The sequence below is a fragment of the Apiotrichum porosum genome, assembly GCF_003942205.1.
Source record: "Apiotrichum porosum strain DSM 27194 chromosome Unknown scaffold_3, whole genome shotgun sequence".
Classification (NCBI taxonomy): Eukaryota; Fungi; Basidiomycota; class Tremellomycetes; order Trichosporonales; family Trichosporonaceae; genus Apiotrichum; species Apiotrichum porosum.
Window position 1 is genome coordinate 1,144,533 of NW_021167110.1, and position 27,998 is coordinate 1,172,530.

Here is a 27,998-nt window from a genome sequence, read left to right on the forward strand (position 1 = left end):
GACGTCAACAGTGGCCAAATCGCAACAACAACCTTTTGCCCAGTCCAACCGTAGTGGCCTCGTACCTCTGTGTGCACATCGAGATCATAATAGTACATCTGCATACGCATCTGCGTTCTAAACATCCACATCCCACCCCTCTACACTCATGGCCATTGCATGCAGGTCGATGAGGTACGTGTTGAGCTCGGAGCTGGCGTCGTCCTCCGGGTCCTTCTTGCACATCAACGTCAACAAGGCATTGTAATCTTCAAACGAAAACAGGGGCTTGGACGTGCGGATGCTCTCCAGCATGTACTTTGGTCCCTTGTCAAACAGGTCCCAGTACTCTGCCGCGCGGCTGAGCATGCCCTCGGCATCGGTCTGCAGGATACCACGCAGGGTCTGCTGGAGCGACAAGACGTTGCGGCGCAGCTTGTGAGCACCAGCGGCATTCATGGCCTTGATCTTGCGCGCGGCGTGCACCATGACGTGGTCGATGAGCTGGGCAAGGCCACGGAACACGAAGTCGTGGTCTTCGGCGCACAGCGTGCGCGAAGCAATCGTGTCCATGTCCATGAGTGTCGTGTTGAGATCCACGACATCCGGGTCGGGTTCAAGCGTCTCGCTCTCGAGCCGCATGTCGGTCTGATTGTCAGCTCAAGTTGGTGGGGCTAGCTTACCCTCTGTAAAGATCCATTGAGGTTGCAAAGGACGCGGCAGCGGACTTCGAGGTGCAGCGTGTTAAGCGTCATGTCAATGAGCTGCTCATACGTCTGAACGATAGCCTCGAAGCGCTCAGACATGGCTTTGGTCAGAGGTAAGCGCGGCGAGTCGCCAGGCTCGGACACCTTGGCCTGGGGGTTGTCGAGGGTGTCATCGTCGGCGAGCTGCTGCAAGTCTAGTAAAGCGCTCATGAACCAGCGGATACTGTTGGCCAGGTTACCAAGCGACTCCAGCTTGCGGTTCGAGTTGATGAGCTGGGGCTCACGCGGCGACACACCGTTGAGCAAGCCCATCTCCAGCTTGACCTCCCGCTGTCCGACGCGTTCTGTCGCCTGATGGTCCTTGGGAGGCACCTTGCGAACCTCGATGAGGACCGGTTGCAGGTCCTCACGTTGGGCCCATGTTGCCGGCAGTGCTGAAGCAGGCGCTGTTCCCTCAGCAGCAGGCAGCATGACAAGGTCCTTGAAGCGGCCATTGAGCTGCTGGTAGTACTGCACCACAACGCCAACAATGAGACGGCTGTAGTTTTCGCGGTGGAACGGTGTCTCCTGCAGCATAGCGCATAGACTCTGGATGAGGGCCATAACGCGCACACTGGACTTAAGAGGAGGCTTGTCGAGCTGCAGCGACGGGCGGTGGTCGATCTGGAACGCATCGTATCCGGAAACGGCGTGCTGGAACGAGGCGGTAACCTTTTCGTCCAATGTCGGAAGGAACACGTTGGCGACAAACTCTTCGAGGACAGCCCCAAACAGGGGCATGTCCTCCTCGAACCCGGGTGGCACAATGGTTGTCACCCGCTCAATGAAGGCGATGGTGGGCTCGAAGAGGATGGTGACGTTGAAGGGGTTGGCGGGAATGAGGGTGCGGTAGTTGGGTGTCGCTGAGTAGCGATCGTCTGCCGACCCGCTGCCGCTGATGACATTGACACTCTCGCCTGCCTGGAGGTTGATAAGGCCGGGGACTGATGCGCGCAGCGTCTGCTTCAGCGCCTCGTCAATTTCCTTGATCTCGTTGTTGACCGCTCGTGGGTCCGAGTCGCTAAACTTAAACAACTCCTGGGTCGAGTTAACACGATATCAGACATTAAATAACTCACCCTCTGCTTGTCACGAATAAGACGGCCTTCGCGGAGCACCTCGTTGACGCTCGGGATAGAGTTGTGGATCGAGGACGAACCCTGAGTGTCGTCGGCCAGGTAGATCTGAAGCAGCGAGCGCAATTCTAGTTGCACTGGACGCCAAATCTCAACCACGGGAACATTGAGCGTGGAGTCTGTCCGGGACGTGTCCTTGAAGTCTCGCCTAGAAGCTATCCAGCGCGCCACCTCGTACACTGCACGGTGACCCTCCATGACGGCAGAGAGCTTCGAGTACAGTGTCCACAGCAGGTCACGCAGGGTGATTGCGTGCTTGGGTGGACCACTGCCGTTGAGTGAGCCAATGACACGAAGCGTATCGTTGTCAAACAGGGGCATCCTCTCGAGGTCCTTGCTGCCCGCTAGCAACATGCTGGGCGGACGCATCTGGGTGCTCCAGTCTTCGGCGCGCTCCTCGGCGCGCTCCTCCACCTCCTCCATGGTAGCCTCGATGAGAGTGTGGATTTCTGTCGGCACGCGCTGGACAAGAGTATCCAGTGCCTGCCCCAGGCGACCCAACGCTGCCAGCGCTTCCAACAATGTCTCCATGTACGAGAACGAGTCGACACCGCCGGCGCCCATTCCGCTGTCGGTCATGGTCACCGAGTTGCCGGATGCGTACGAAGCGATTGACGACGTGTTCTTTTGAGCCGCAGACCCTCGTCCATTGGCACTCTGTGCCGCGAGCTCATTGAGTATTGGCTCGTGGTTGGGCTTGACTGCCAGTGATGAAATGTAGCGGGAGAAGCGGGTCGTGTCGACCGCCGGCTCCTTGTCGGCAACGGCGGCCTGGTGTGCGGCCACTTTGTTTACAGTTTTCTCAATGTCTTCAATGACGGGGACTGCAGAGGTCAGCGGTGAAGGACGGTGACTATAAGCTCACGGTCATGTTGTCCCGGCACATACGCGCGCCAGCGGGTCTCGTTGTTAAAGGTCTTGAGATAGATTTGGTTATGCAATTCTTCCACCAAAATGTCGGTCAAAGTGCCTTCCTGGGACTGGAAGTACTGCCGGAGATCGGACATGGCGCCAATATCACGAACGTCCTCGCGGTTGGACGTCTTGATGCTGCGGACAAGCAGCAACGCGGCCTGGAGGAAGCGCTTGTCCGCGATACAGCTCTCAAGTTGCTCCGGCACCTGCTTCAGCTCGTCACTGAATGGGTCAGCTAGATGTCGGACATTTCTACCCACATCAAGTCCAAGATCTGGAGCATCTCGCGGACCATCCTCTCGCGCATGCGCACACTGGCAAGCTCGGCCTTGCCCTTGTCGCTCAGTCCATCGCGGGCCGTCTTGAGCGCCTCACGCGACGACTTGACCTGCGCCTGCGCGCGTTCCAGCGCAGCCACAAAGTTGGCGTGCGTTGGCAGGCTCGCTGCGAATGTCTGGAAATGTGACTGCACGGCCTTTTGCAAGCTCGACGACAGGGCCGAGTGAATGGCCATGAACGACTGAAGGTCCGGATGGTCTGGCAACGATTGCGACTGTTGGGACTGGGCCGACAGGAGAGACAGGGCTAGAGATGCTGGGGTGAACTGTGGCGTCAGACGAGAATCATGTGGAGGTTGCGCTGGCAGGCACTGACATCACCCTCCATGATGAACGGCCAGTCCTTGCGGATTCGGAGCATGACAGCTGATAGGGGTCAGTTCAAGAAGCGCAGTTGGGGGTCTGCTCACAGTCAATCTCGGCAAACTTGCCGCCAGTGTTCATGCCGAGGTCGTCCCAGTTATCGTGTGTTGCCTGCTGCTTACGCCTTGGGGGTCGGCGTGCAGACGGCTCCTCGCGATGCTTGGAACCAGTCATGAACGCGTCCACAGCTCTGCGGACCGCGTCGTTCGGTGCCCCAACACCACGATGTGCTGCCGCTGCTGCCTGCTCGGCGTTGTGACTTTGCTGTCTTGCCTGGCTGCGGAGTGCGCGCTCGGCCGCCCACGGGTCGGCGCCCCCTGGACTAGATCCGGGTAATGCGCCTGAGGCAACGGTCGGCGACGTGGGCGTGATGGGGGTCATGCCGGCGGGGCTGTCAAGGGAGACTGCGCCATTATGGAGCATTGTTGGGTCGACGACCAGTTGGCCGGGGGAGGTGCTCATTGACGCGCCGGTACCTGCTGGCACCTGCGACCGCCGCTGCGAGCGTGCAGGTCGCAAGGGCGAGGTGCTGGACACGGGCGGCATGAAGGCCGGTTGCGTCGCGGTGCCGTTTGACCTCAACGACGAGCCAGCTCCGAGGCCTGCACGGTTCCCGCTGCCACCGACGGCTGCACCTGCTGCGCCGGACCATCCTGCCGGCGTGCTGCCAGGGAAGACATCTCCGGGCCCAGGAGCCTGCGAGCTGTAGCTGTCGCTGTAGTCATATTCAAGCTCCGGGGCCGGCTGCTGGCGTGGGGATGTGTATGGTTTCGGGTTTGAGATGTTGAGACGGTTACGAGACATGACGGGCGGCGCCTGCGCCGGTGTTGGAGCTGTCGTCGATGTTGTCGGGGGTGTGGTGGACGTCGACGGCGCCGACGGTGGGTCCCTCCTGATGATGACGTCCACGCGTCAACAATGAGTGCCACATCAGCATCCGGTCGCTGGGCGGGCGGCGGGGATAGCGCGGAAACGCCGATGCTGAGGCATGGTCAGCCTGACGGAAGCAAATGGGGGGGAGACTGTGGCACACCGGCGTCGGCCAGGCGCGCGCACCCAGCCAGCCGTCTGCAGCCAGGCCACCCAGCCAGCAGCCAGCAGCCCATCCGCCAACCAGCACTTGGTTGAATCGACGCTCTCCTATACACCCCCCCAGTCATACCACCATGAGCTCCCACCGCGAGGCGATCGTCAACGACAAGCCCTATGTCGACCCCAACCCCCTCCCTTCCTCCGTCCCCCACGTCGAGGAGCTCGGCGTCACCTCGGCACCTCTGAAGAGCGCATCCTTCTTCATCGGCGAATACTGCAAGGAGGTCAACGGCGAGTGTCCCTCCTGGTGTCTATCCTCCGACAACGTACATGGGAGCCTTTGTGCGATGCGGCGAACGAGCGCGCGGACGTTCCGTCTACAGACAGAGGGGGTGAGGACGTTGGACCTAGCTCGCCGTTTGGAGCTGGAGAGCTGGCGAACACGCCTGGTTCAGTCTGGACTGGAGGGGTGACGTCGAGATTGCCAGCTCCGGCCTCTTGGAACTTTGGCGTCGACGTCGTCGCCATGAGTCCTCAAGAACCAAACTGTGTTCAGTCACACTGTGCCCCTCTTGTCGCTCGCGTCCGCTTCCCCGTCCGCGTCTATCCCCGCGCCCTCTGTCCGGCAACTGGAGCTGCGCTCGTGTCCCACTGCTCCTTGGCTGTCCACAACAATTCGACTGGGAACCTATTTGCTGACACCCCAACAGAGGATTTTATGCTCTGCAAGAACGAGAACCGCGATCCTGCCCACTGCCTGAAGGAGGGAAGGAAGGTGACCCGCTGCACCTCCGAGATCATTGGCAAGATTAGGGAGACTTGCCTGGCGGAGTTTGACGCCCATTGGCAGTGCCTTGAGAAGAACAACCAGGTGCGTACGGGGTCAGGCTGTGGATAGCTGGGAGCGTCGACTGGGCATTGTCGAATTGGCCCTTTCCAGCTGGCGGTTCACGGCCACAAAGCCGGAACGGAGACGAAGTGCGCGCGCTGGTCGTGGCTGGTATTGTCCGAGAGACATAATGTCTTTGGCGGCCGCAGCTATCACTGGCTGCACTGGCTGCATAGCTGTTCACCCACTCCCAGCGAAGTACAACGTCACCCAGCTCTCCATCCCCCAATCCCAGTTCCCCGCGTGCACCCGCTGACATCCACCTCAGCACTTCCAGGCCTGCCGCGCGCCCGAGAAGGCCCTCAACTCGTGCGTCTTCTCCAAGCTCAACTTGAAGAAGAGCATTCCCGGCTCGCCAGAGGGCCAGGCCCAGGTCCACGAGAAGAAGTGGCCCATCTACACCACCGTCCAAAAGTAGAGAAACCGGATGACTATGCATTGCAGAAACAGTAACAAAATGCAGGCGCGGCCGCCAGAGGCCGTCAGTGGCACACTGTATCAGGCACCACCACACCAGCCCCCGGCTGGCCCTATGGGCCGCGACCAAGCTATTGATGACAAAAACGACCGTCTTAGTCACGTCTTACACTCTCATCTATGCGAGGCTGTACTCGCCAAGGCGCATGTTGGAAATATGGAAGGTCTCACCCAGGAGCCTGCAAACAACACGTCAGTTGATGGTCTCAGTTCGGGTATAGGCCAACTTACGTCTTGCACACCGCGACCAGGCCATCGAGACGCGACATGAGGGCATACACCGTCGCCACGCCGAGGGCGTAGCGCATGTAATCGTCGCTCTCGAGCACCTCGACCGTCACGAGCGTGGGGGCATCGTCGTACCCGCCCGCCGGGTCCAGGGGCAGATCGAGGCCCTTGTACTTGTTCATGTGCTGTGTTGACCTTGTCAGCGTTCGGCTGCTGATGTGACTGAACAGCTGTACTCACGTATTTGGCAATAAGAGGACCGGGAGTGATCTGCGGTAGAGGCGTACCGGCGTTGAGCGCGGCAGAGGTCATGCTAATAACAGCCAGGACGTCGCCGAGGAACAGCGGGTCCGACATGCGCGTACGTGACAACAGAGCGCGGCGCCACTTGACGTCCATCTGAGGCAAAAGGTGGTTGAACTGCGCCAGAAGCGACATGGTTTCAACGAGGGTATTCAAGAGACCCTAGATAGGTTGTCAGCTGATTCCGTGATCTCATAGCTCACCTTGTAATTCTCCTCGGGCCACCGGCCGCGGAACGAATACTCCTTTTTGGCATTGGCATGGCGCACGCCGAGCTTTGACAGCTTTGCGCGCGCCTTAATCAGGTCCTTCCTCGTCTCCTTGTTATGACTCTGTAGCACTTCGTTGTGGGGGTCATTGGCTGCCGAGAGGATCTGGCACAGGATACGGCCAGCAGTGTTGATGGACCGGGCGTACGAGTTGCGAATGGCAACCTTGGCAGAGTACGACGGCGGAACTGGTTGTCAGCTCAACGCAAGCTAGCCCGTAAACTTACTATAAGAGAAGAGCCACGCGCAGGTGATTCCAATAACCACACAGACGAAACGGAGCCACGCGACGTCCCATCCCCAACTGGCGTTGGTGAGGCGGAAGAGGTGGCCGTTGAGGTACGAGTATCCGACGACAAGACACATGCTCGTGGTGAACACGACCGTGGTGAGGACGACCGGGTAATGGACACGGTAGAAGCAGGCCAGGGGGAAGATGACTGCAGTAACCGCTGCCAATCCGTATGGATTGCCTTTTCCGTTTCCAGAGCCAATGTACCACATTGCCAGGCCGACAATGCCGCCCCAGAACGATGCGATGATACGTGACAACCACGATGAGAATGTGTCGCCACTGAACACGGCCAGCGTCATCTGGGCCATGATCGTGGCCCAGATACCGCGGTTGTAGTAATAGAAACTGCTCGAGGATGCGAGGAAGGCCGGGAGCGAAGTGAGACAGCCGAGAATGCCCGCCTTGAGAGCGTACATTGCCGACCTGGAGAAGAGGATATCGGGGAGGAACGACATCTTGGACAGGAGGATGAGGAAGGTGTTGTCAAAGGGCTCGTAGTCTGGGTTACGCCTGCGAGCCTCGCCCAGCTCGTCGTCGTGCTCATCATGGTCAACCCCTTCGTCGTCTTCGGCTTCCGCACCGGTCTCGTGCTCCGACTTGACCGACTGGCGGAACTGGCGGAACAGCACCAGCGGGCGGGGGAACCACCAGCGGCGCTTTTGGCGCTCCTCATCATACTTGACCGCCTTGCCCAAGAACTCGACCTCTGCCTCGCCAAATTCCATCAGGTGGTACTGCGCCACAAAGCAGTAGTACAGTCCCTTGTGATGGATACCGCTGACAGCCTCGTTGGATGGATGGTTGGGGTCAAACAAGTGGGCGTATGGTCGAATAACCTCGGTACGATGCTCCCGGAACTCTTGGAGCATGACGTTCAGCTCGCTGTACGCACGCTGCATGTCGCGCATCATCGCGTAACGCTTCCTGTCGCTAGTCTCGGCCCACTTGAGCGAGAGGGTGAGGCCTTGCCGGAGCGCTTTGACGAGTGGGAGGGAGCCATTACTGAGCAACTCGAGCTGCTGAACGATGCGAACCAGGTCACGGTCGTCTCCCCGCTCAACGTCCATGTACCGCTGCGACTCGTACACACCAACAGGCTGCTGAGCCTTGCGCAAGTGTTCGAGCAGACTGAGGTGCGACCCCTTGTGCGAGTGAAGAGCGGAGGTGCTGCCGGTGTTTCGAGTTTGCCTTTGAGCTTCTGTGAAGATGCAAGTGCAAACGGCGGGCAAGTGATTCGTGGTGGTCGGCGTGGTCATGCTCGTCTTCCGAGTCTGCCGGAAGCGGGGTCGCAGGTCGCGAGGGTGTACTCTCGCCCATCCTGTTCATATTGGCATCGACGCTCTCCGAGTTGCGGATCGATCCCGGACGTGACGAGGGACGTGACGGGGGACGGCTTGGTGGACGGCTCTGGCTCTGGCTGATGGCGTTCTGTGCGCTGAATGCAACGCTGTCGATGTGCGTGTGGCGAATCTTGTTGACGATCGCGTTGAAGAAGAATGACAGACCCGAGGCACGGACCTGCATCGACGTGAGGCTTTCAAACAGGTCGTCGAGGTCTTCTCCCGAGAGGCGGCCGTAGCTGATGTCGACACTGAGGTAGCGCTGGATAGCCTGCAGTGGAGCCATTCCAGTCAAACTGCCCAGTAAGGTCTGGCGGACGTTATCGGACCGATCGCCCCATGCCGCGAGCTTCTCCTCAACCTCATTCGAAGGCAGGTCAAAGTTGACGGCATGGTGATGGTGGTGCTGTTCATCCGCAAACGACGACATGGTGCTCGCGTCTGAAAACAGCTCCTCGATCTGGTCCATTCCCTTGAGGAGAGGCGAGATGACTCCCGTGAAGCGCCGGCGGAACAAGTGCGACACGGACTGCGGAAAGATGAGGGCGGAACATAGCAGACCGATGCCTGCCTGGATGCAAATGGGCTTGAAGACCAGGAAGGGGGCCATGTAGTATGCGTTCGGGTACAAGGGAATGAGAGTGAGACTCTGTTTCCGAGTTAGCGAGTTCGCACACGGCATGCAAATCCTAACTCACGACGTCCATGAGGATACAGCTCAGAACCAGGGGGAAGGTGGCGGGACTTGGCGCGGTGCGCATTTTCCACCAAAGCTACTTGTCAGCTCGCAGCTCCATCCCGTCCGCTGCAACTCACAAAGACACCAGTTCCAACGCAAAGGAATACGCTGCACACAACCGCAGGTCTGGCCTGGAGGAACGTGCCCTCGGCGGCCTGTACGTCAGCCACGCCACAACCTCATTTACAATTGACGCACCACTTTAACCATCTTAATGGTCGGGTTGGTCTCGAAGGCAAACATGGCTTCGGCGGCTGCAATCTTGGCGGGATCTGTGGGGACTCGCACAGCATACGCAATGGCAGTACCGATAACGGTCCATGCCCAGGCCAGGGCAAGGTAGAAGAAGAGGTTGCACAGAACCTCGACGACCTGCACAAACGGCTGATGTGGTGGGATCATGCACGAGACAATCAGGACGAGGACTGGGGTGCGTCAGTATCATCGCTTCTCTAGGAACACCCTCAGCAAACTGCATGCACTTACACGCTGCCATGCCGAGGAAGAGACCTGTCTTGTGGATGAGGACCAACAGGTATCCAAGCCACATCTGTTCGTCAGGGGCATGACTGGTGCTGTCACTCACACTCAAGGACACGCGCAACACAGTCTTCCAGTCCTGAAAGTTCATCTTGGGTTTGATCCAAGCCATCTCCGGGTGGGCAAGGATCTTGTCTAGTGTGCGCTTCCAGAGCGGCACCGGGGGCTTGGGAGCCGCTTCCTCGCTCCCACTCGCACTCCCACTCGCACTCCCACTCGCACTCCCACTTCCACTCCTCGTACTTCCTTCTTTCACGGGAAAGTTGACGTGCTTTTCACCATCGGCATCGTTGTGGGTCGTGTCGTCCCGGGGGCCAGCATTCCGCCGCCTTGTAGAATGCGTCGATCCAACATGAGACGAGGCCCTGCTGCGATGGCTGGTGGGGTTGTTGGCCGACACTTCGTTGCCCTCGAGCGCTTCGGGAACACCAAGCTTCTCTGGGTCGACCCCCCTCGCGCGGACAGGCGTGGGGGCCAGCAATGCCGGGCCCTCGTGGACCTCTTTCGTCGGTGGAGTAGTTGAGACTTCGGCGTCCGTATCGGGCGCCAGTTTCACTGACGGAGGGGTTGGTGTGGTGGATGGGCTATCGTTATCGTCTAGTGAGAACACCCGGATGGCAGGCTTGCCCTTTACTGGCCGTGCATATGTGGGTATCGCAGAGTGGGACTCGGACTCTCCTGTAGTTGACAGCGGTCCAAGCCCAGAGGTGGACGGGCCAGACATGCTGCAGGGCGACACTCAGTCGCGTCGAAGGCCGTGGAATGGAATGTCAAGGTGTGTGTGTGCCGGTACACTAGCTTGTCCGCTGTTCTGGAGTGGGTGTGCTGGTTGACCCTAGTGTGAATGTAGTTGACGTTGTAAGTTGCTGTAGTCGACAAGAGACGTGTGTGAGAGCGAGATGACGAGATGGTGGTCCACAGTGAGTCACCTCAAATGGCGTGTGCTGAGAATATCTTTGTGGAGCTTGTTGACATTTGAGCCGGCGTACCGGCGTGCTGGTTGTTTGGTCCCCGCATGTCGCGCATCTCCGCGCCACCCGCCGACCCGTCCACCGCGCGGGACGCCGAACGCCGCACTCAGGATCCGTCCAGTCTTGGGCTGACTGATGGCTGCAAACTAGTGCGCGTAGTTCAGACGAGCAGGCCTGCACAGCGACCGGCACAGCGTTCAGTCATATGGTGCGCAGCAGCACCGCCGAGGCCTTGCCTTAGACACACCGTACGCCGCGGCTGCGCGGCCGTAGAGCCGCGTTTTCAAAGATGCTAAAGATGATGCAGAGGTGGTACAACTATGCACTAGGACAGCCGGTCCTCTATCCGTCTCTGGTTCTGTCGAAACCTCTCTATGTAAACCCTCTACACTTACGCGACCTCGCCGTCATCCGGCCACTCCACTTCAGGGAGGGGCGTCTCCCAGTCGACCTGGGCCACATTTTCCTCTGGCAGCCACTGGAACGCGGTCGAGAGGAACGCGCGTGCGAAACCAGGCAGGTTCGTCTCGGGCAGGTCCGACAGCATGAACGTGTCAAAGTGCGGCACAAGACGACGGAGCACCGTATCTTCAAACTGGCGCTCGGCGGGTCCGCGGCCCTTCCTCTTCTTCTTGGGCTTCACAAATTCGTCCTCTGCCGGTTGCTCGGCCTCTGCGCCTGGTGGTGGGGCGCGGACGAACCCGGGCAAGTAGTCGCCAAGGTCGTTGCCGAGAAGAATCACTGGAGGGGAGGCGCCAAGACGTTTTGTGTAGTTGGTGTGAAAGAACGACTCGTAGAGCGTCTTGGAGCAGTGGGGCATGTAGATCAGGTGAGGGCGGGTCTCGTGGACGGTGTGCTCGCCACGGAGGTTCTCCTGGATCACAGTGCAGCCGAGTGCCTCGAGGACTTGCCGGTCACCGTCCTCAAACACGGGGTCGAACGTCTCAATGACCGAGATGGGGGCACCAAGACCGACAGTAAGCTCAAGGATGAGGGCGAGCTGGATCTTAGCGGTGCGGTCTCCGAATGGCTTTCCTAGACCGAGACAGAGGACAGCAAGATCAGGGGCGGTCGTGGCACCTGGTCCTGCGAAAAGGCAGGCAACTCGGCTCACGAGGTCTGCAGAGTTAGTGATATCCAGATGATCAAACCCACCTGTCCAGTCCTGGCCCCACTTGTCGACCATCTTCTGCCGCAACGCCTGGATGTCCTCGACGGCGCGCTCAACGTCCTTGGCGGTAACAACCACCTTTTCAGGCTGCTTGCCACCCTTGGCACCCTTCTTGCCCTTGGTTTTGGGCTGGACAAACGCGTTTTCAAAGTTCTTTCCCTTTGAAGGAGCAGGAGCAGGGGGAGGCACACCGCCCTTGGCCACCTTCTTTGCCTCCTTGCGAGACTCTTTTGCGGCGAGCTTGGCGGCCTCCTCCTCGGCCTTCTTGACCGCCTCACGGGCACGGCGCTTCTCGCGCTTGGATAGCTCGGGGACCTTGGCCACAGTGGCGGCCGTGGTCGTGGACTGGGTGTCGTCCTCGTCCTCGTCATGCTCAGGTGCAGCCGCGGGTTCAGGCGACTTTGTCTTCTTTGGCTTTGTTGGTGGTGGCGCGTCTGGTGCGGCCTCGGTCGTTTTCCTGATAGCATCCCTGCCGAGTTAGGTGTTTGGCACAGGCAGTCCAACTCACTCAAGCGACGCCTGCTCCGCCTCGAGAGCCTCCATCTCCTCCAGCTCATCGAGCTCAAGCTCCTCGAGGTCCGCAATGAGCTCATCCTCGTCGAAGTCTGCCTCCTCATCCTCGTCAAAGTCAGCCTCCTGCGGTGTCACAAAGTCGTCGTCGCTGAAAGCAATAGTCTCGGCGCGCATCTCCTTTGCCATCCTGATATGTCAGCTGAGGTCCCAGGAGTGTCTCTCGGCTCACCTGAACACCGCTTGCTTGTGCTTCTTGCTCCTCTCGTGGTTACCCCAGCTCGCCTCGCTCTGAAACGTCTTGTTACAGGCGACGCATTCAAAGATCTCGCCGCCGGCTCCGTCATCCATGCGAATGCCAGTACCGTCTCCTTGGTCGATAGGCTCCTGCTCTTCCTCCTCGTCATCGTCGGGGCGCTTCGAGAACCGCTGCCAGTCCTGTTCCTGGAACGCAGCGGCGGCCTTCCTGCGCTCCTCCTCGCGCTTCTTGGCTGCCTCGACGTCGACGGTGCGGGGTGTACCACGACCAGGAGTCGATGTTCCGGATCCGGGGAGACCCTCAGCCTTCTTGGCCTTTTTGGCCTGGGCAATTTGAACCTGGTACGCCTTGTAGCGCGGGTCGCGGTGTTGGATGAACTGGACCAGTGTCTATCGTGTTAGCTGCGAGTGGGACATGCAGTAGCTCACCCTGACGGTATCAATGTACTCCTTCCTGTGGTCCTCGCGGAGCTTCTTGTTCTCCTTCTCCATCAACCGGCGAATATTCCTGTCCTCGCCACGAGCAGTGTCCCACTTCTCGAGCCACTCAAAACGCTTCTCGGTCGCAAACTCGCCCCAGGCGACGTAGAAGTCGCGGGCCCACCATGTTTTTGACTTCTCGGCCTTGGTCATGCCAGGAGGTGGGGCGTAGGGAGTAGTCGAGTCACCGAAGGGAGGGTAATGAACGAATGTCTGGCCCTCGGGCGTGTGCAGGGCCTCGTCGGACGCGAGGACGTTAAACAGCGTACGGTAGACGGAGTAGAAGCCCTGCTGGGTCAATACGCGATCGGACAAAATACACCCACCTCGTTTGAGTCGTCCATCTTTCGTGCAAGCTTGGGGTCAAAGAAGCGCATGAGCTGGTCAATCTTGACACCTGGGTCGCCGGCGCGTCGACGGTTGAACTTGGACTTGGGGTCGGTGGCGGCTGCGTCTCCGGCACGGACATGGTCGTAGAAGTCATCGTCGTTGGTCTCAATGTGGTCATTTCGGTGACGGTCATAGAAAGCACGTTCCTGTTGGTGAGCTCAAACCTGACCAAGGGCTTTGCTTACGTTCGGGTCACTGAGAATCTGTACCAGGTCAGCCGTGATAATGAACCTGAACCTGGACGTACCTCGTATGCTTGTTGCAGATCGGCAAACATCTTGGTCGCCTCCTCCACACGGTGGGCATTTTTATCCGGGTGGTGGATGAGCTGAACGTCAGAGAGACTCTTTAGACCCTAGTCAAAGGTTACCCACAGCCAGTTTACGGTACGACTTCTGCATCGCTTGTCAGCGCTGCTACATGGCGATAATATTGTTACGCTCGCCAGTGGACGCACCTTGATCTCATCGGGAGTGGCCTCAACGTCGACCTTGAGAAGCTCATAGTAATCAATGGGACCATCGTTTGCCTCCTCCCCGCCCTTGGCGGAGCGGGACTGGTCGTTACCCATCGTTTGAGTAGCTTGAGAGTGAAAGAGTGTGTAGCAACAAGACTCAACATAAGACAATACGGCTCCGAAATCTCGAGCAGCGGCAATTTGGTGTTACGTAAGCATGAATGGCGCGCGGTGGAGGGGGTCCAAGTTGGCGGGCCAAGAGTGCAAACACGGTCATCCAGAACAGCACCAACACACACCCGTCTTCTGTCCATTCAACCACCCATCAATGACTCCCCTCACGCAGGCATTGACAAAGCGTCTCTCAACATCGGGGACAGCTCCCTCGCGCCCCGATCGTCGCTCGTTGAGCAGTAACTCCGCCAACGTCAGCAAAGGTCGTGGCGAGGGCGACTCCTCCCCAACCAGCTGGGCCAGGGACGCTCGTCATGACACCGCCGACGTCCAGAACGTGAGCTAAGTGGGTCCCCCAACGCAAGCTTACAGATAGTCATCACCAAACCTGCTGGACATTACCCAGGAGCAGGAAACCAAGATATTGACAGTGGGTTCAAATGGTGACCTCAGCGACCACAGTTGACCAGCCCCAGCTCGAGTCCGAACTCGCGAGCCTACGCCGGCAACTGCGCGCGCGCCCAACCGAGGAAGAACTCGAGGATATGCGCAAGGAGTGGCAAACCAGCGAGGATCTGTTCTCCCAGAGTCAAAAGTGAGCTAGGCTCATGACGTTCGCTGCCGAGCTGACTGGTGTAGGGACAATGAGCAGAAGCACGCCACTATTGAGATGATGAGGCAATACGTCAAGGTAAGCCAAGACCTCAGAAACTGTACAGCTAACATGGCAGGCGCTGGAGACCAAACTGGAAGACACACTCGGGGCGGACTGGAGGGTGAGTTACGGCTGCCTGCCACTTCGCTGACAGTCAGGACTGCTGCGACTTTGCCCCGCCGCCGGCCAACTCGACAATCACGTCACGAACTCCGCTCCCCAAACCCGCTCCCGCCCCGCGTTCTACGTCCATGCAGCGCTCGTCTCGCACATCTCGCGGTATTTCGGCGTCTGACGTTGCCCGCTTGCGCGAGCTGGGTGTCTCCACCACCACCGCCGACAAGACGACGCCGTCCAGCGCACTGCGTAAACTCGAGGGAAAGCTGGACGGGATCTACGAGTCCAACTCTGTGGCTGACGGCGGCCTGGAATTCTCCACCTCCACAGCCTCGACCGTCGACTGCGCCAGTGTCGAGATGCTCGTGTCGCCATTACCTGCCGTCGCCTCGCCCCGGGTGGCGTCTGGGCCGTCTGGCCTCTCAGGTTTGCCCCGTTCATCTGCGGCGGTGACCAACCTCAACTCGCCCCCCATTCCCCCCGCCTTCACATCGCCCTCTTTCCCAGGCTCACACCACGGTGCCGCCCAGGCCCAGATCCTGGAACAAGTCGCTGCGCTGATGGGTATGGTGAAGGCTCTTCCTGGCACGGTAAACAAGCTCCAGGACAACGACCGGGCCGAAGAGCGCGAGAGGATCGAGACGCAAAAGGCGGCAATGCTTGACATGCTCGACGCGGCGGAGATGAGGGCGGACGCCAGAGAGATGCGCCTGCAAGGGCTATTGGCAGAGGTGGGTTAGATACCTGGTGACATAGCTAACCCTCAGGCGAAGACATGCAGTGGGCAGATGGGTTGGTAGTTGGGGAGCGACTTAATCGCCGCAGAAACTATACCACACGAGACGGATAGACCCACGATACCCACGTAATACATGTACCACACTACAGGGTACACACGACACGAACACATACGAATGGAACAACGCTGCACACGTCTCAGTCTAGTGGGGTGGCGCAACCCGTATGCATGATGATAAAGAAGGAATCTCTTAAAGAAGGTCGGTTGTCGAGGATGAAGAATAAAAGGTATAGGTATACTGTACACTCACACATGCACGACGGGCGGTGCGCAGCCGCGTCCTAGCTAGCAAAGCGCACAGGAGAGCTAGGGGAGATGGGGGTAGGGGGTAGTGCAACGTGTTATTTCCTTTAAAGGTCGTTATACAGCAGAATGGGCTCGCCGACCTGGTCAATCTCTGGAATGACACACTTCAGGTCGAAAGCCTTGGCGAGAACAATCTTGAAGATCTTCTGGACGTTGATGGAGTGGGAAGTCGAGCAGAAGATCTGGAACGTAGTGTCAACTTTCCGGAGACTTTGCGGAGACTTTGTTGACAACACTGGTGGCGGGAGTGCGACAACGGTGGCAGGCAGGTCGCTCAACCTCGTCACGCAATAACACTGCCTGCCACCGGCTCTGACCACTCCCAATCTTTATCCCACCAGTGACTGCAATCCAATCCAAACTCACCAGCGGCGCGTGCATTGCCTTGCTGAACCTCTTGGCCTGCTTGGTGATTTCCTCCTGCTCCTCGCGGCTGAGCGCGGCAAACTTGTCGTACTTGGTGCCGATAAGCACGGGGATGGCGGTCTGGGAAGTTGGTATCAGCTACTGCACATGTATGATGTGGGTGATGCTGATGCACTCCCATCCAAGTGACGAGCACTGCCCAAGTTCAACGGGTCTCTGAGCTCGGGCCGCGATGGCTCGACATTGAACCGACAGGCGTGACAGCTCGAGGGCCTTTGTTGTGTTTGGTGTCTCCGCCACCAGCCCCCGATTCATTGCCACCCAGCTCTAATGAACCATAAAGCGCAGTACGACTCACCTTGTTGAACCCCCTTGCCTGGCGGTACCACTCCTTGACACTGTTGAGGGTCGCTTTTCGTGTCAGGTCGAACATGAACAGAATCGCAACGGCGTCATTAGACACCAGTGGCAGCATGGAGACGAATTCGCGTTGTCCTCCCAAGTCCCATATCTGAAGGGTCAGCTGCGTCCATCCAAATGTCTGGCAGAGTGGAGCGTATGCCGCGTGTGCTGCATGCTGAGGTGATGATGCACATCCACGGGGGCGGGGGCGGCTGAAGCCGCCAGTTGTCACCACTGGGTCACAAGCTCCCAAGCCCCTTTGACGCAAGTGGCCGCCCGGTCGCTGCCGCACAGCATCCTCCCACGCCGCTCGCAACTCACAGAAAAGGTGATCTCCGTGTTCCTAATCGTTATCGCCTTTTCCATAAAGTTGACTCCAAGCGTCTGGATATAATCCTCGCTGTGACGGTCAGTTGATGTTCACGGGAATTGCCGTATGTCAACTCACTCGAAGCTGCCCTCGACATATTTGACCATGAGGGACGTCTTGCCAATCTGTGCGTCGCCGACCATGCCAACCTTGAGCACGATGCTAGATGTTTGCGTCAGCTGGTGTTCCGCTTTCAATATGGCAGCTGCGTGTGACCGGCGCATGCAGGCTGCGAGGAAGAGGTTCGTTGGGCCAGCGCGCGCATTCGGTGCGCGGCATGTCGTCGTTGCCCACACCGCCTGTCATCGAAGCTGGCACGGGCCCTGGGCGGGATGGTATTCGCAAACGCGTCCCCAACCCCGCCCACAGCCTGCTGCAACCCGCAGAGGCCACACAAAGTGCAGACAAGAGGCACTACTCACGCGTTCCGGTCGCCGCCCTCGCCGCCGGACACGCGTCCGCTACCGGACCCGGACGAGGCGTAGCCCGGATCTGTCATGATGGGGGATGGGGCGAGTGGGGTGGGGTTGAAGAAAGGTAGTGGTCAACAGTCGTGTGGACAAGAGGGGAGCGCGCGTGAGGCGCCGTCGTGCGTGTCGAGGATGTGCTGTTGGAGGGGTTGAGAGGTGGGGATGATGTGTCCAAGAGGAGAACGTCGAGTGTGTGAGCAGCGGCAGCACGGCGGGGGACACACAAGGGATCAGGCGCGTGATGCTTCCCATTTCATCTTACGTAATACCGGAAGATGACGATCTACGACCCCGCTCGGGTGGGAAAGCTCCGGGCGTCTAGGCGCGAGCATGTCACAAGTTGTACCCAGCGCACACACTCTCGTCTTGTACACATAAAACAACACTTGTCGTCGCCATGAACCCGCTCGCGGCAGCCCGTAGCGCACGGCCACTTGCGCCTCGCATCGCCCGCCGCACGTCTACAGTGTCCCGCCTGGTGTTGTCGTCGTCCACGCCGCGTTTCGCCTCGTCGGCCTCTGCCTCTTCGTCTTCGTCGGCTTTGCATCTTGCGACTAAGGCGAGCACCTCGAGCCTCACCCCTGCCTCGCGCCAGATCCGCCGCACATTTGCGACAGCCACTTCAACAGAGCACACTCCTTCCTCGTCGCTGGAACCCCTGTTCCACAGCTCTGCTGCCTCTGCCGCCCACAGCCCCGTCGTCGGGTCCGAAGGTGTCCAGAGCATTCTTGCCGACACTGGCAAGCTCCTCGCCAACGACGTTGGCGGTTCGGCAAACTGGTATGACCGCATCCGCTCCGCAGAGATTGATCTGGAAGCTACGCGTCGGGGACGTTTGGCTGGTGAGTTTGGGAGCTCACGAATGGCGCGGGCGAAAACTCAACTAACTGTCAACAAGTCATTGGCGACCCGCTCGCTGCTCCTCACGATGTTGTGAGCGCTGTTCTCCAGGACCCGCTGTCCGACTCGGAGGTCATGCGCAAGGCTCTCCTCAACCGCTACTTTGGCACTGGAAACGAGACGCTGACCATCTCGTGAGCACTCTACTGCCAGATCCCCGTTTTTTGCGTACCAGCTGACCTCCAGTTACGACGAAAAGGCATCTCGCAGCGAGGGCCACCTGACCTGCCCCTCAGGCTGGCTTCAGGCCAGCAAGTACGATGTTGTGGAGGTGCAGGTTGATGCTCCCTTCAGCGAGGCGAGCTCTTCGCTCGTGGCAGCCGACACTGTGCTCGTTGTTCTCGACCCCATCCGCCTCGCGAGTGCACCGGCCGTCGCGTACCTCCTGCCATTGGTGTTGGCCAAGGGCAACGTTCACTTTGTCGTCAACGGCACTCTGCCCCCTCACGTTACCGAGGAGCAGCTGCGTGCCAGGCTCGAGAACCAGATCAAGAGTGTCGTCGCCCCCGGTCTGCACGGCAAGGCCGAGTGCTCAGTCTCGTTTGTCAAGGCCGAGACAGCGTTGAAGGCGCTGTTCGCCCTCGACGTCGCCCTCGCCGGTCAAGCTGGAAACAAGGGCTCGGCCTTTGATGTGTTCCAGCGCGACTTCCTCGCGTCCAACTTGGGTCCTCTTCAGAGCCAGCTCATGACTTCCCTGCCGGCCGAGTACCAGCTCAAGACCGCCGCCTGTACCGCCCACTTGGCGCTGGCATACACCGAGGGCGTGATTGCCGGCGACCGCAGTGTGCTCTCCCAGGCCGCGAACGTGGTCACCGAGCTCCGTTCCGAGGCGCACAACGCTGGCAGCCGCGCTGAGCGCGTGTCCGTCGTAGCGCGCGGTATCGAGGGCGGTGTGGTGGAGGGCAGCGTCGAGCAGTCTCTGGACTCGTCAAAACGCGACCTCGAGCACATGTTCTCGTCGCGGTTCTCGTGGCTCGGCCTCGTCGCCCGGTTGAGGGTGGACGACGTCGCCGCCGAGCTGGGCGCATACCTCTCTCGCTCGTTTGCGCGCGATGTCGAGCGCCAGCTCATCTTCGAGGCCGGCGAGCTGGCCCAGCTCCAGACCTCCTTGGGAGAGCAGGCCAATAAGACGGCACGCACCCTCATCGCGCCCCATGCGGCCGACACCAGCAGCCCACACCCGGGCCACCCGTTCTCCTCGCCGCTGCTCCTCAACCACCTCCAGTCGCTGGCACTGAGCGTCCCGCGCGTCACGCCCGGCACGCTCCTCGCGCCCGTCACCACGCGCCGGAACCAGCTGCTCGCCACCGCCGTCCCGCGGCTACAGGTCGCGGCCCAGCGCTCGCTCATGACCACGTACGCGCTCGCGCTGTGCGGCTCGTCGGTCAGCTGGTGTGCGTCCATGCCCCCGTTCGACCTCGTTTCGGGCTACGCGGCCCTTGGCACGGGCGCCCTGTCCATTGTCGGCTCGTTGGCAATGGGCCAGGCACTGTGGCAGCGCGCACAGAACAAGTGGTGGAAGGACTGGAACCGCGTCACGGACATGATGAAGGACGACCTGGCCGAGACGTACGATGCGGCTGTCGAGGGCCTGGTGCTCGCGCAGCCCGACGCGGCGGCGACCGGCCTCTCGACGCTCGTCGACAAGCGCCAGTCCCGACTGGACGACCTCGAGCGCCGGTCCCAGGTCCTCCATTCGCGGTTGGCCGCGACAGGACTGACATCTACTGGCGACAAGCAGTAAGGTGGGGCAAACAAAACGAGTTTTAGTAGATAGACGCACAGGGTGCATGTGATGGGTGCTGCATTGCATATGCGAAAAAAAATGGGGATGCTGTCTACGTAGGTTTGTGTAGGTGGTGCGGCTGGTCCAAGCTCTAGATATGGTGGTTCCTTTCGCGATCGACAGATTGGCCGGCTGCCACAAAACGCCCGACGTCGTGTCGTTGATATTCTTGTCCTAGTCTCTCTCACTTCTCGCCGTCGACAACCCGGCCAAAGCCCTTGTTCGACTTGAGCACCTCGTTGCCGAAACCAAAGCCCTTGCCGAACCCGCTCTTCTTGCCCTTTTGCTTGCCTCCCTCGCCGTACTGGTCGGCCCACTGTGTGTTGTTAGTTGAGGGTTAGACCATCAGCGACGTCCAACTCACCTTGCGGAGCTCGGGGAGTGTTCCCTCCTCGCTTGAACTGGGACGAATCTCGCCCAGGGCAGTCTTGAAGTGCTTGGCCGCGAGTGTGCGTGCGAGCGGCTTGGGTTCGCTTGCTGGTGGCGGTGTGGCGCCATCAACAGTCTCGGCGGACGCACCATCCTCGGCACCAGCGTCTACGGCCTTGGCAGCCGCGGCCTGAGAGTCAGACTCAGTGCCAGTCGACGACGCGGAGGCCCGCGCCGCAGCCACATCGGCCTCCTCGGCGGCCTTTGCCTCGAGCTGCTTGACGTACGCCTCCTCGACGCGCTTGGCGGCCGCGGATGCGTTGGCAGTGACATCGATCGGCTCGGGCTCAACCTCGCGCTTCTCTGTCTGGGGTTCGGGCTCGTCGACGAGAAGGCGGACCTCCTCGGCACCTGGGCCGCCAGACGACTCGGGTGCGGCCTGAGGAGCAGCCTTGACGGTATCGGAAACGTTGCCCGCCAAGCTCTTCTTCCACGGCACGTCAATCACGTCCTTGACTGCCGAGAGGGCGGCAGCGACACAGAGGTGCTTGAGGTCTGATCCGGAGAAGCCCTCGGTCTCGGCCGCAATCTTATCAATGTCGACGTCTGCGGCGAGCGACTCGCCACGGAGGAGGATGCGCAGAATGGCCTTGCGGTCATCGAGGCCCGGGAGGTCGACCAGGAGACGACGAGGCAGACGACGGAGGATCGCGTCGTCGAGGTCAAAGGGACGGTTGGTAGCTCCAACCACAACCACACGCTTTTCGCGGTTGGCGGCCGACGACGTGAGACCGTCCATCTCCTGCATAAACTCGGTAAGGACCTGGTTGTGCGCCTTTGAGCCACCGCTAGAGTCGCGGGCGGAGCGCGCGCCAAAGAGCGAGTCGACCTCATCAAGGAAGATGACACACGGCGACATGCGACGGGCCAGCGAAAAGACGGCCTTGACAAGCTTCTCGCCCTCACCGACCCACATGTCGTTGACGTCTGACGGCTGGATGGCGAGCATGCGCGCCCCACTCTCGGCGGCAATGGCACGGGCGAGGAGGGTCTTACCCGTTCCTGGAGGACCGAAGAGGAGAGCACCCGAGGTGACGTGCTCCTTCAGGATACCGCCTTCAAACGCGTCGGGGAAGAGAAGCGGGAGGGAGATGACGGTGCGGATAGCATCGATGGTCTTGAAGGGGAGGTGTACATCGGTGAAGCTGGCCGTGGCGAGCTTTGACGGGTCGACAATACAGCTGAGCAGGCGCTTCTCGTGCTTGTTCAGGTCCTTGTTCTTCTTGAGGGCCTCGATAACGGGATCGGTGATCGGCTTGTCGGCGGCCTTGGTGGGTTTGTCGGGCGTGGTGCCCGCGGTATTGGCAGCGTTGGCGGCCTCAGCAGCGGCAAGGTGGGCGCCAACAGTGTCATCGATACGGCGTTCGTGGTCCTCGTGCACGACACGGGCGTCCTGGATGTCGGCCCACTTGAGCACGATCGGACCAGGAGTGGCGGCCTTCACCGCGGCACGACCGACAGCAGTGCTCGCCACGTCCACTGCGCCAGCCCAGGCAATCACAAACTCACTCCACTCCGGGTCAGGCTCCTTGCGGCGCGCGAGACGCTTCTTGCGTCCACGAGGGGGCTGAGTACCGTGCGCCTGAAGCATGGTGAGAGGCTCTTCGAGCGTAGCGCCGAGTTGGCCAACGGCGCGCATCATAAGCGCGGCGTTGACGGCGCGACGCCGGGTTGTGCGCTCGTGCTGCTCAAGACCAAGGTCGCGAGACGCCGGGATGATGGGCAGAATCTTCCACGCCATAACCGTGTCCGGGGTCTCGTCCTTTTTCCTCGAACGCATAAGTATATCAAGGATCGGGTGCGACGGCGGGGGTGAGGGACGGGCGGCGCCAGCAGGAACCCAAGGCAGTAGCGACTGGGGACCGTCACGCAGGATGGCCCGCAGACGACGTTCCTCGCGCTCAGCGCGGCCAGTCAGGTCGTGCTCTTCGCTGCTCCACCAGAGCTTCTCCGTATGCTTGGCATTTGGTTCGACGACATGGATAGAACCCACAGAGGCACCGAGGGCCTCAGCAAAGGACCGGAGACGGTCCTTGGTCTCGCCGGCTGCGTCGGTGGATGGGGGCTCACGCCATTCGGCAGTGTGTGGAAGGAGGAGACTCGGGGCGACAGAGAGGACAACAGTGGTCGGATGGAACGTCGAGGCAGGCTTCTTGCCCTTGTCCTTGGCAAGTTGCTTGGACCCGCGACGGCGGCGGCGCACAGTCTCCATGAACGACGGCCACCAGACGTCGATGGTCTCGGCCATGGCAGCTGTCGACTCGAGCAGGAGGATGCGGCGCGTGGCGCCATGTCCTTCGCCCTCGGGCAACTGGAGGTTGATGATAGAGTCGAAAAACGAGATCCACTCTTCGTTCACAGCCGGCTGAGAACTCGAGGAGCCACCCCCCAAATTACCCATCATCGCGCCGCTAAACGGGTTGGGCGCTTGCCCGACAGTGTTCATGGCCACCATGGGTACGCGGATCATCTTGGGCATAGCAGCTGAATGGTCATCATCGTCGTCCTCCTCCATATATTCGTCTTCCACCGTAGACTCGTTCGGCTGCGTCTGCGAGGAAGTTTGGAAGAGAGGGTTGACAGCTTGGGCAATGTGAGGAGCCGACAGTCCTTGGGCGGTGTCAGCGAACATTTCCATGACATGCTTTGTAAACGCTCACCAGTTTCAGCTAGAGGCGCTTGCGGTCCATCAAAGCCCACACCAAGAGTAAGGTCAAGGCGCATGACATCTGCACCCAGGTGTGCCGCCACCTCGTTAACTGCGCGAGTGATATAGGCGTCGCCACCCTCGAAGGGGGTCACGAGCGCAATAACGGGATCGTCGGGCCCACGAGGAGGAGTGGGTGCACGCGCACCATCGGGAATAACGAGGTGGGACGCGATATGGTGTTGAGAGGGTTGGTTGCCTGGAACAAACGAGGTCGCGAGGTTGTGGAAAAGGACGTCGAGGTCGGGAGACAAGGGAGTTGTCGGGGGTGCAGGCTCCGTAAGCGAGGTCACGACCGCAGGGAAGGAAGGAGGTGCAGGAGGTGCCTCGGGGAGTGAAGGATCTGAGGGAGCGTCTGCGAAGGGGGATGAAGAAGAGGGAGGGAAGGGGGATGCGCTGGGGTCGGTCGGACGTGCCGGAATGGAAGGTGTCGCAGTCGATGTGGAAGCATGGCGCGGGGAGCGGGGCAAGCTGCGTTGCGCCGAGGTCGCGAGTGGGCGTGATGCTGTTGCTGTGCTGCCAGTGTTGCGGAGGAGTATGCGTGGACGGAGTGCGGCCATGGTGGCCTGTGGATGTCGAAGGCTCATCCAAGTGCAAGTGGCTGACTGATTAGATGAGAAAGGGACAATCGGAAAAGCGCGCCAAAACGACCAGAACGCTCTGTCTAGCTGTCTCCGGCGGCAAATTGCCCGCACGCTCGTATGGTGGCAAAAGCCCCGGAAGGGAGACAACTGGCACAATCAATCACCCATTCGTCTCCGATGCAGCAGTACATTGTTACACAGCACACCCTCTTACTCCTGGTGCAGCTTGTCTCCAGCCTGTGCCCTCTCTAATTCTAGTCGCTCCCCGGCATCCGGAGTGGGGCCATAGGATTTCATTGCCCAGTCGGCACCAGAACACTACCAGGGGTCAGAACGAGCTCCAACGGTCCAACGGTCCACTCACCCAATGCCCAAGCTTCAGGATAGGTCCAGGGACAAGTGCTGATGTAGGACTGAGCAGCCGAGCAGTGTGTGTAAAGAATGGCAGTCGCAGCACGGTGTCGTTCTTGCTAAACGGGCCGCCCTCGAGGGAAGACACAATGGCGTCGGCAACGACATCGACAGTGAGAGATGGAGCCAGCCACTTGAACAAGCGTTCCCTGGGCATAATCGTCTTCTCAAACATCGCGGTGAGGATGTGGCCAGGGAGTACCAGGGTTGTACGGATCTCGGGCGTGTTGTACCTAGACAGTCAGCTCGACATTCCAAATCGTCCCCGAGGTATACGAGACGAACCTGTAGTCCAGTTCGTTTCGAAGACACGCATGCATGGCGACAGTGGCGGCCTTGGAGGCGCAGTAGTCGGCTGCAGGTCAGTTGCATATTCTCCAATACTGTCAAATACTGTCAACTCACTCATCTGGGCAACAGCGATGAGCCCGAGGACACTGGAGACGTTGACAATGTGGCCCTTGCGTTCGCGAAGCAGGTCCGGGAGGAACTCTTGAACCATCCAGAAAGGGGCAATCGAGTTGACCTTGAACGTGCTGGGTGTGAGCTCCTTTCAACAAAGACTAAGCTCACGTCATGATGTCCTCCTCGGTCAGGTCGAGCAGGAGTTTGCCGTTCACGACACCAGCATTGTTAACCAGCATGGTGGGGGTCCCGATCTGCAGTGAGCGCCAGCCCTCTAGACGAACCCAATTGCCGTAACCCTCACCTTCTCCCGGATTTCGGCGCCGGCCTTTGCCACTGCTTTGCGGTCGGAGACGTCACATACGATAACGTGAGAGTTATCTGTGTGTGAGCTCAATTACAGCCAATCCTGACCCACCAGCGGTGACATAGTCCTCCGGAATATGGTCGGTGAGGACGACGACCTTGGCTCCGCGTGCCAGCAGCTTGTCGGCGAGCGTCTTGCCGAGACCAGTCGCACCTGAACGGTAAGCCCCCATATTATGGAATCTTCACCGTACCTCCGGTAATAAGAACAGTCTCTTTGGCAAAGTCCACTTGCGGGAGGGCAAAGTCGACGTAGTAGGCCACGAGGAGAAGGTTGGCTAAACCCGTCAGCCCAAAGTATCGCGGCACTCTGCGTACCCAACCACATGGCTGGCAGGGCGCCTTGCAGCACCCAGCTTTGAAACCCAAACACAAGAATTGATGCACCCGTCAGAATAGGCAGCGTCATCAGCCCTGCGCGAACAAGGAATTGCACTGTGTCGAGTCAGCGTTGGACCCAGACAAGACGGACGTACGGTCATCGTTGGACAGGATGGGGTGAGGTGGTTTTGTCGTTTCCTGCAGCGCCAAAGTCCCATTCCCATTCTCATGGTTCGCTGTGGCCGTGTTCGCTGCACTGGCCGACATGGGTGCGAGTTGATTGAGCGGGAGAGACGTTGTATCCATTTGCCAGAAAAGTGGACACCACGTCTCGGCTCCTCGCAGGTCGCGACGATACGCGAATTCCAGGCACGAGCCACCCACACCCCAGCGATAATGGGTTTATTTGGGTGGAGACGCGGAAGCAGATTTGGCACAGGCAGGGAGACACTAACCCGTCCATTCACTCCACTAAAGACGCTGCATATGGGGTTGTCGTCGGACACCCATCTACTACACGTTTACACACACACCACACGCGTTTAGCGAACATGGCCCGCATACATCTGGCATGCGGTCCTGCTGGCCGACGCGGCCTCGTTCGCTTTCCATTCTGGCTCCTGCTCCTCCCGGCCCTCATCGCCCTCCTCTCCACCCCAGCCACAGCCGCCGGCTCGGACTGTGTCCGCTTTGCAGACCACGAGTCGCTCAACAAGATGTTCAGCGACGGCGGTCCAGGAACAAAAGTCTTTCTGTGTCCCGGGAAAACGTACCGTCTCTGGGGCACCGTAGTCTTCACCGCCGCCGACCAGGAGCTCGCGACCCTTGGTTATCCGTCGGGCGACCAACGCGCGACACTCAGCATCGACGACAAGGACATCGCGACAGCCGTGCAGGGCGACTGTAGGCGATGTGCACGCGTCTCTGTCCGCAACCTCATCATTGACGGTGCTCGCACACGGTTCGGACGCGTCGGGCCCAAGGCTACGTCCCCCGGCCTCGTCGTCATTGGCGGCAACGAGGGCCAGGCCATCCGCGAGTGCCATCTCAAGGACCCGCGTGGCTGGACCGCCATCCACGTCCGCGAAGGATCAAAACTCCAATGCACCGGCGCCATCATTGAGCGTAACGAGATCGGCCCCGTCGGCGAAGAGTATGATCCCGAGGTGGACGGCCCCGACCCCGAGCTGTCCCCCCGCGGCCGGCCGCTCGCCGACGGTATCTCCATCGCGTGCCGTGACTCGGTCGTGAGCGACAATACAATTTGGGACTGCACCGACGCCGGAATCGTCCTGTACTGTTCTCCCGGCACAGTTGTGGCTTCTAACCGCATCTCGACCATCTCCCAGAGCGCCATCGGCGGCATTCTCATGGTGGACGCCACACCGTTTGACGGCGACTACAAGGGTCTCGTCGTTCGTGACAACAAGCTCGACGCAGTGGGCCGTGCCATGCGTGTCGGTGTTGGAGTCGGCCTTAGCATTCTGTCAGACGACATTGAGACCCTCCTATATGGCGGATCGGTGCTGCGCAACTCCCTCACCGGACAGTACATGGGCTTTGGAATCGCCGCGTCGGGTCTTGAGGGATGGACTATCAAGGACAACTGGTCCAAGGCTCGACACCAGGGCAAAAAGTCCCCCCGCTGCTTTGACGACCCCGTCAACCCCGACCCCATCGCCTTCCTGTACAACGGCCCCACGGTCGAGAAGAGCGACATCCAAAAGGAGTTTGTGGACCACGACTTTGCATATGGTGAGCTTGGGAGTCGTTTGAAGCTGACAGCCAGTTGTCTGCATTGATGGTTTGGAACAGAAGCGAGTTATCGGGCAACCACTCGACTGGCCCATCAAGCCTAAACCTATCGTGGCGGAGCCTGAGCCCGAGCAAGTCCCACTGCAAGAGCCTGTGGAGCTCGAGCCCGAGGAGGACGAGATGGAGGAGACTGGCGACGACGCATTAGATGGTATTCTGCAACACAGCCAGCAGCGTATGCTCGAAAGCATTGAAGCGCTCGGGAAGCGCGTCGAGGACGCTCTTGGCGCTGGATCCAGCCTGCGCAGTGCCATGGCGGACGTGGACGAGAACGACCTCGAGTGAGCCCCCCAGGCGTTGTGCCTGATGAGCGCCAGAACATGAAACTGACGTTTCATCAGCGAAACAGCCCTCAAGAGCGTCACAGCACGTCTGGAGGCTCTCGAAAAGCAGCACACCACTCTACAGGTAGACGTGCAGAAGCTCAGTAAATCCTTGAAGGCGTTGGTGCAGGAGGCGGCCGATTTGATAGTGAGTAGCCGCGCCAGACTGGGCGACAACAAGGGTCACTAACGCATGCAGATGCACGAGCACGACTCCCTCCTCCAGATCCAGGACCTCTTCTACGATGGCTGGCTCGAGGCCGGCCACGTCCCCGCGGACAAGCTGGCAGCCGACACCACCAAGCCGCCCCCACAAGCTGAGGAGGGCGAGGCAGACGACACCGACGATGACGACGACGAGGACAATTGGCCATTATGGCCCGTCCCCGTTGTCGTTGGTGTGGTGCTTGTCGGTCTCTGGTGGCGCGTGAAGAGTAAAAGACGGGAGCACGACAAGATTGTCTAG

The 27,998-nt window shown here is 59.8% G+C and overlaps 10 protein-coding genes across 10 annotated transcripts; 4 read left to right on the plus strand and 6 right to left on the minus strand.

Moving 5' to 3' along the window:
• Nucleotides 1-117: 117 nt before the first annotated feature.
• EHS24_006020 (uncharacterized protein) lies at nucleotides 118-4,281 on the minus strand (the record flags this gene model as incomplete). The annotated part of the gene is made up of 7 exons (XM_028621494.1): nucleotides 118-627; nucleotides 663-1,763; nucleotides 1,805-2,685; nucleotides 2,727-2,998; nucleotides 3,037-3,380; nucleotides 3,431-3,480; nucleotides 3,525-4,281. The coding sequence occupies 7 exons, from the start codon at nucleotides 4,279-4,281 to the stop codon at nucleotides 118-120; spliced, it is 3,915 nt and encodes a 1,304-aa protein (XP_028477946.1).
• Nucleotides 4,282-4,643: 362 nt separating this feature from the next.
• EHS24_006021 (uncharacterized protein) lies at nucleotides 4,644-5,816 on the plus strand (the record flags this gene model as incomplete). Its single annotated transcript, XM_028621495.1, has 3 exons — nucleotides 4,644-4,835; nucleotides 5,222-5,380; nucleotides 5,667-5,816. The coding sequence occupies 3 exons, from the start codon at nucleotides 4,644-4,646 to the stop codon at nucleotides 5,814-5,816; spliced, it is 501 nt and encodes a 166-aa protein (XP_028477947.1).
• A 177-nt stretch (nucleotides 5,817-5,993) lies between these two features.
• On the minus strand, nucleotides 5,994-10,313 carry EHS24_006022 (uncharacterized protein; the record flags this gene model as incomplete). Its single annotated transcript, XM_028621496.1, has 11 exons — nucleotides 5,994-6,054; nucleotides 6,107-6,288; nucleotides 6,344-6,568; nucleotides 6,610-6,863; nucleotides 6,903-8,168; nucleotides 8,191-8,959; nucleotides 9,009-9,083; nucleotides 9,127-9,204; nucleotides 9,248-9,474; nucleotides 9,536-9,599; nucleotides 9,636-10,313. The coding sequence occupies 11 exons, from the start codon at nucleotides 10,311-10,313 to the stop codon at nucleotides 5,994-5,996; spliced, it is 3,879 nt and encodes a 1,292-aa protein (XP_028477948.1).
• Nucleotides 10,314-10,878: 565 nt separating this feature from the next.
• On the minus strand, nucleotides 10,879-13,940 carry EHS24_006023 (uncharacterized protein; the record flags this gene model as incomplete). Its single annotated transcript, XM_028621497.1, has 10 exons — nucleotides 10,879-10,885; nucleotides 10,956-12,200; nucleotides 12,240-12,431; nucleotides 12,474-12,889; nucleotides 12,929-13,267; nucleotides 13,306-13,515; nucleotides 13,555-13,572; nucleotides 13,617-13,697; nucleotides 13,744-13,764; nucleotides 13,827-13,940. The coding sequence occupies 10 exons, from the start codon at nucleotides 13,938-13,940 to the stop codon at nucleotides 10,879-10,881; spliced, it is 2,643 nt and encodes an 880-aa protein (XP_028477949.1).
• A 214-nt stretch (nucleotides 13,941-14,154) lies between these two features.
• On the plus strand, nucleotides 14,155-15,572 carry EHS24_006024 (uncharacterized protein; the record flags this gene model as incomplete). Its single annotated transcript, XM_028621498.1, has 7 exons — nucleotides 14,155-14,337; nucleotides 14,407-14,430; nucleotides 14,477-14,595; nucleotides 14,640-14,691; nucleotides 14,732-14,776; nucleotides 14,814-15,503; nucleotides 15,540-15,572. The coding sequence occupies 7 exons, from the start codon at nucleotides 14,155-14,157 to the stop codon at nucleotides 15,570-15,572; spliced, it is 1,146 nt and encodes a 381-aa protein (XP_028477950.1).
• Nucleotides 15,573-15,921: 349 nt separating this feature from the next.
• On the minus strand, nucleotides 15,922-17,514 carry SPG1 (septum-promoting GTP-binding protein 1; the record flags this gene model as incomplete). Its single annotated transcript, XM_028621499.1, has 6 exons — nucleotides 15,922-16,059; nucleotides 16,244-16,363; nucleotides 16,602-16,754; nucleotides 16,967-17,045; nucleotides 17,094-17,177; nucleotides 17,438-17,514. The coding sequence occupies 6 exons, from the start codon at nucleotides 17,512-17,514 to the stop codon at nucleotides 15,922-15,924; spliced, it is 651 nt and encodes a 216-aa protein (XP_028477951.1).
• Nucleotides 17,515-17,882: 368 nt separating this feature from the next.
• EHS24_006026 (uncharacterized protein) lies at nucleotides 17,883-20,129 on the plus strand (the record flags this gene model as incomplete). Its single annotated transcript, XM_028621500.1, has 3 exons — nucleotides 17,883-18,327; nucleotides 18,384-18,519; nucleotides 18,572-20,129. The coding sequence occupies 3 exons, from the start codon at nucleotides 17,883-17,885 to the stop codon at nucleotides 20,127-20,129; spliced, it is 2,139 nt and encodes a 712-aa protein (XP_028477952.1).
• Nucleotides 20,130-20,355: 226 nt separating this feature from the next.
• EHS24_006027 (uncharacterized protein) lies at nucleotides 20,356-23,867 on the minus strand (the record flags this gene model as incomplete). Its single annotated transcript, XM_028621501.1, has 3 exons — nucleotides 20,356-20,487; nucleotides 20,536-23,210; nucleotides 23,261-23,867. The coding sequence occupies 3 exons, from the start codon at nucleotides 23,865-23,867 to the stop codon at nucleotides 20,356-20,358; spliced, it is 3,414 nt and encodes a 1,137-aa protein (XP_028477953.1).
• Nucleotides 23,868-24,101: 234 nt separating this feature from the next.
• On the minus strand, nucleotides 24,102-25,661 carry EHS24_006028 (uncharacterized protein; the record flags this gene model as incomplete). The annotated part of the gene is made up of 10 exons (XM_028621502.1): nucleotides 24,102-24,209; nucleotides 24,256-24,535; nucleotides 24,588-24,657; nucleotides 24,708-24,838; nucleotides 24,876-24,961; nucleotides 25,012-25,088; nucleotides 25,126-25,227; nucleotides 25,268-25,351; nucleotides 25,392-25,508; nucleotides 25,550-25,661. The coding sequence occupies 10 exons, from the start codon at nucleotides 25,659-25,661 to the stop codon at nucleotides 24,102-24,104; spliced, it is 1,167 nt and encodes a 388-aa protein (XP_028477954.1).
• A 284-nt stretch (nucleotides 25,662-25,945) lies between these two features.
• On the plus strand, nucleotides 25,946-27,998 carry EHS24_006029 (uncharacterized protein; the record flags this gene model as incomplete). Its single annotated transcript, XM_028621503.1, has 4 exons — nucleotides 25,946-27,149; nucleotides 27,217-27,490; nucleotides 27,551-27,680; nucleotides 27,732-27,998. 4 exons carry the CDS (start codon nucleotides 25,946-25,948, stop codon nucleotides 27,996-27,998), a joined length of 1,875 nt encoding a protein of 624 aa, XP_028477955.1.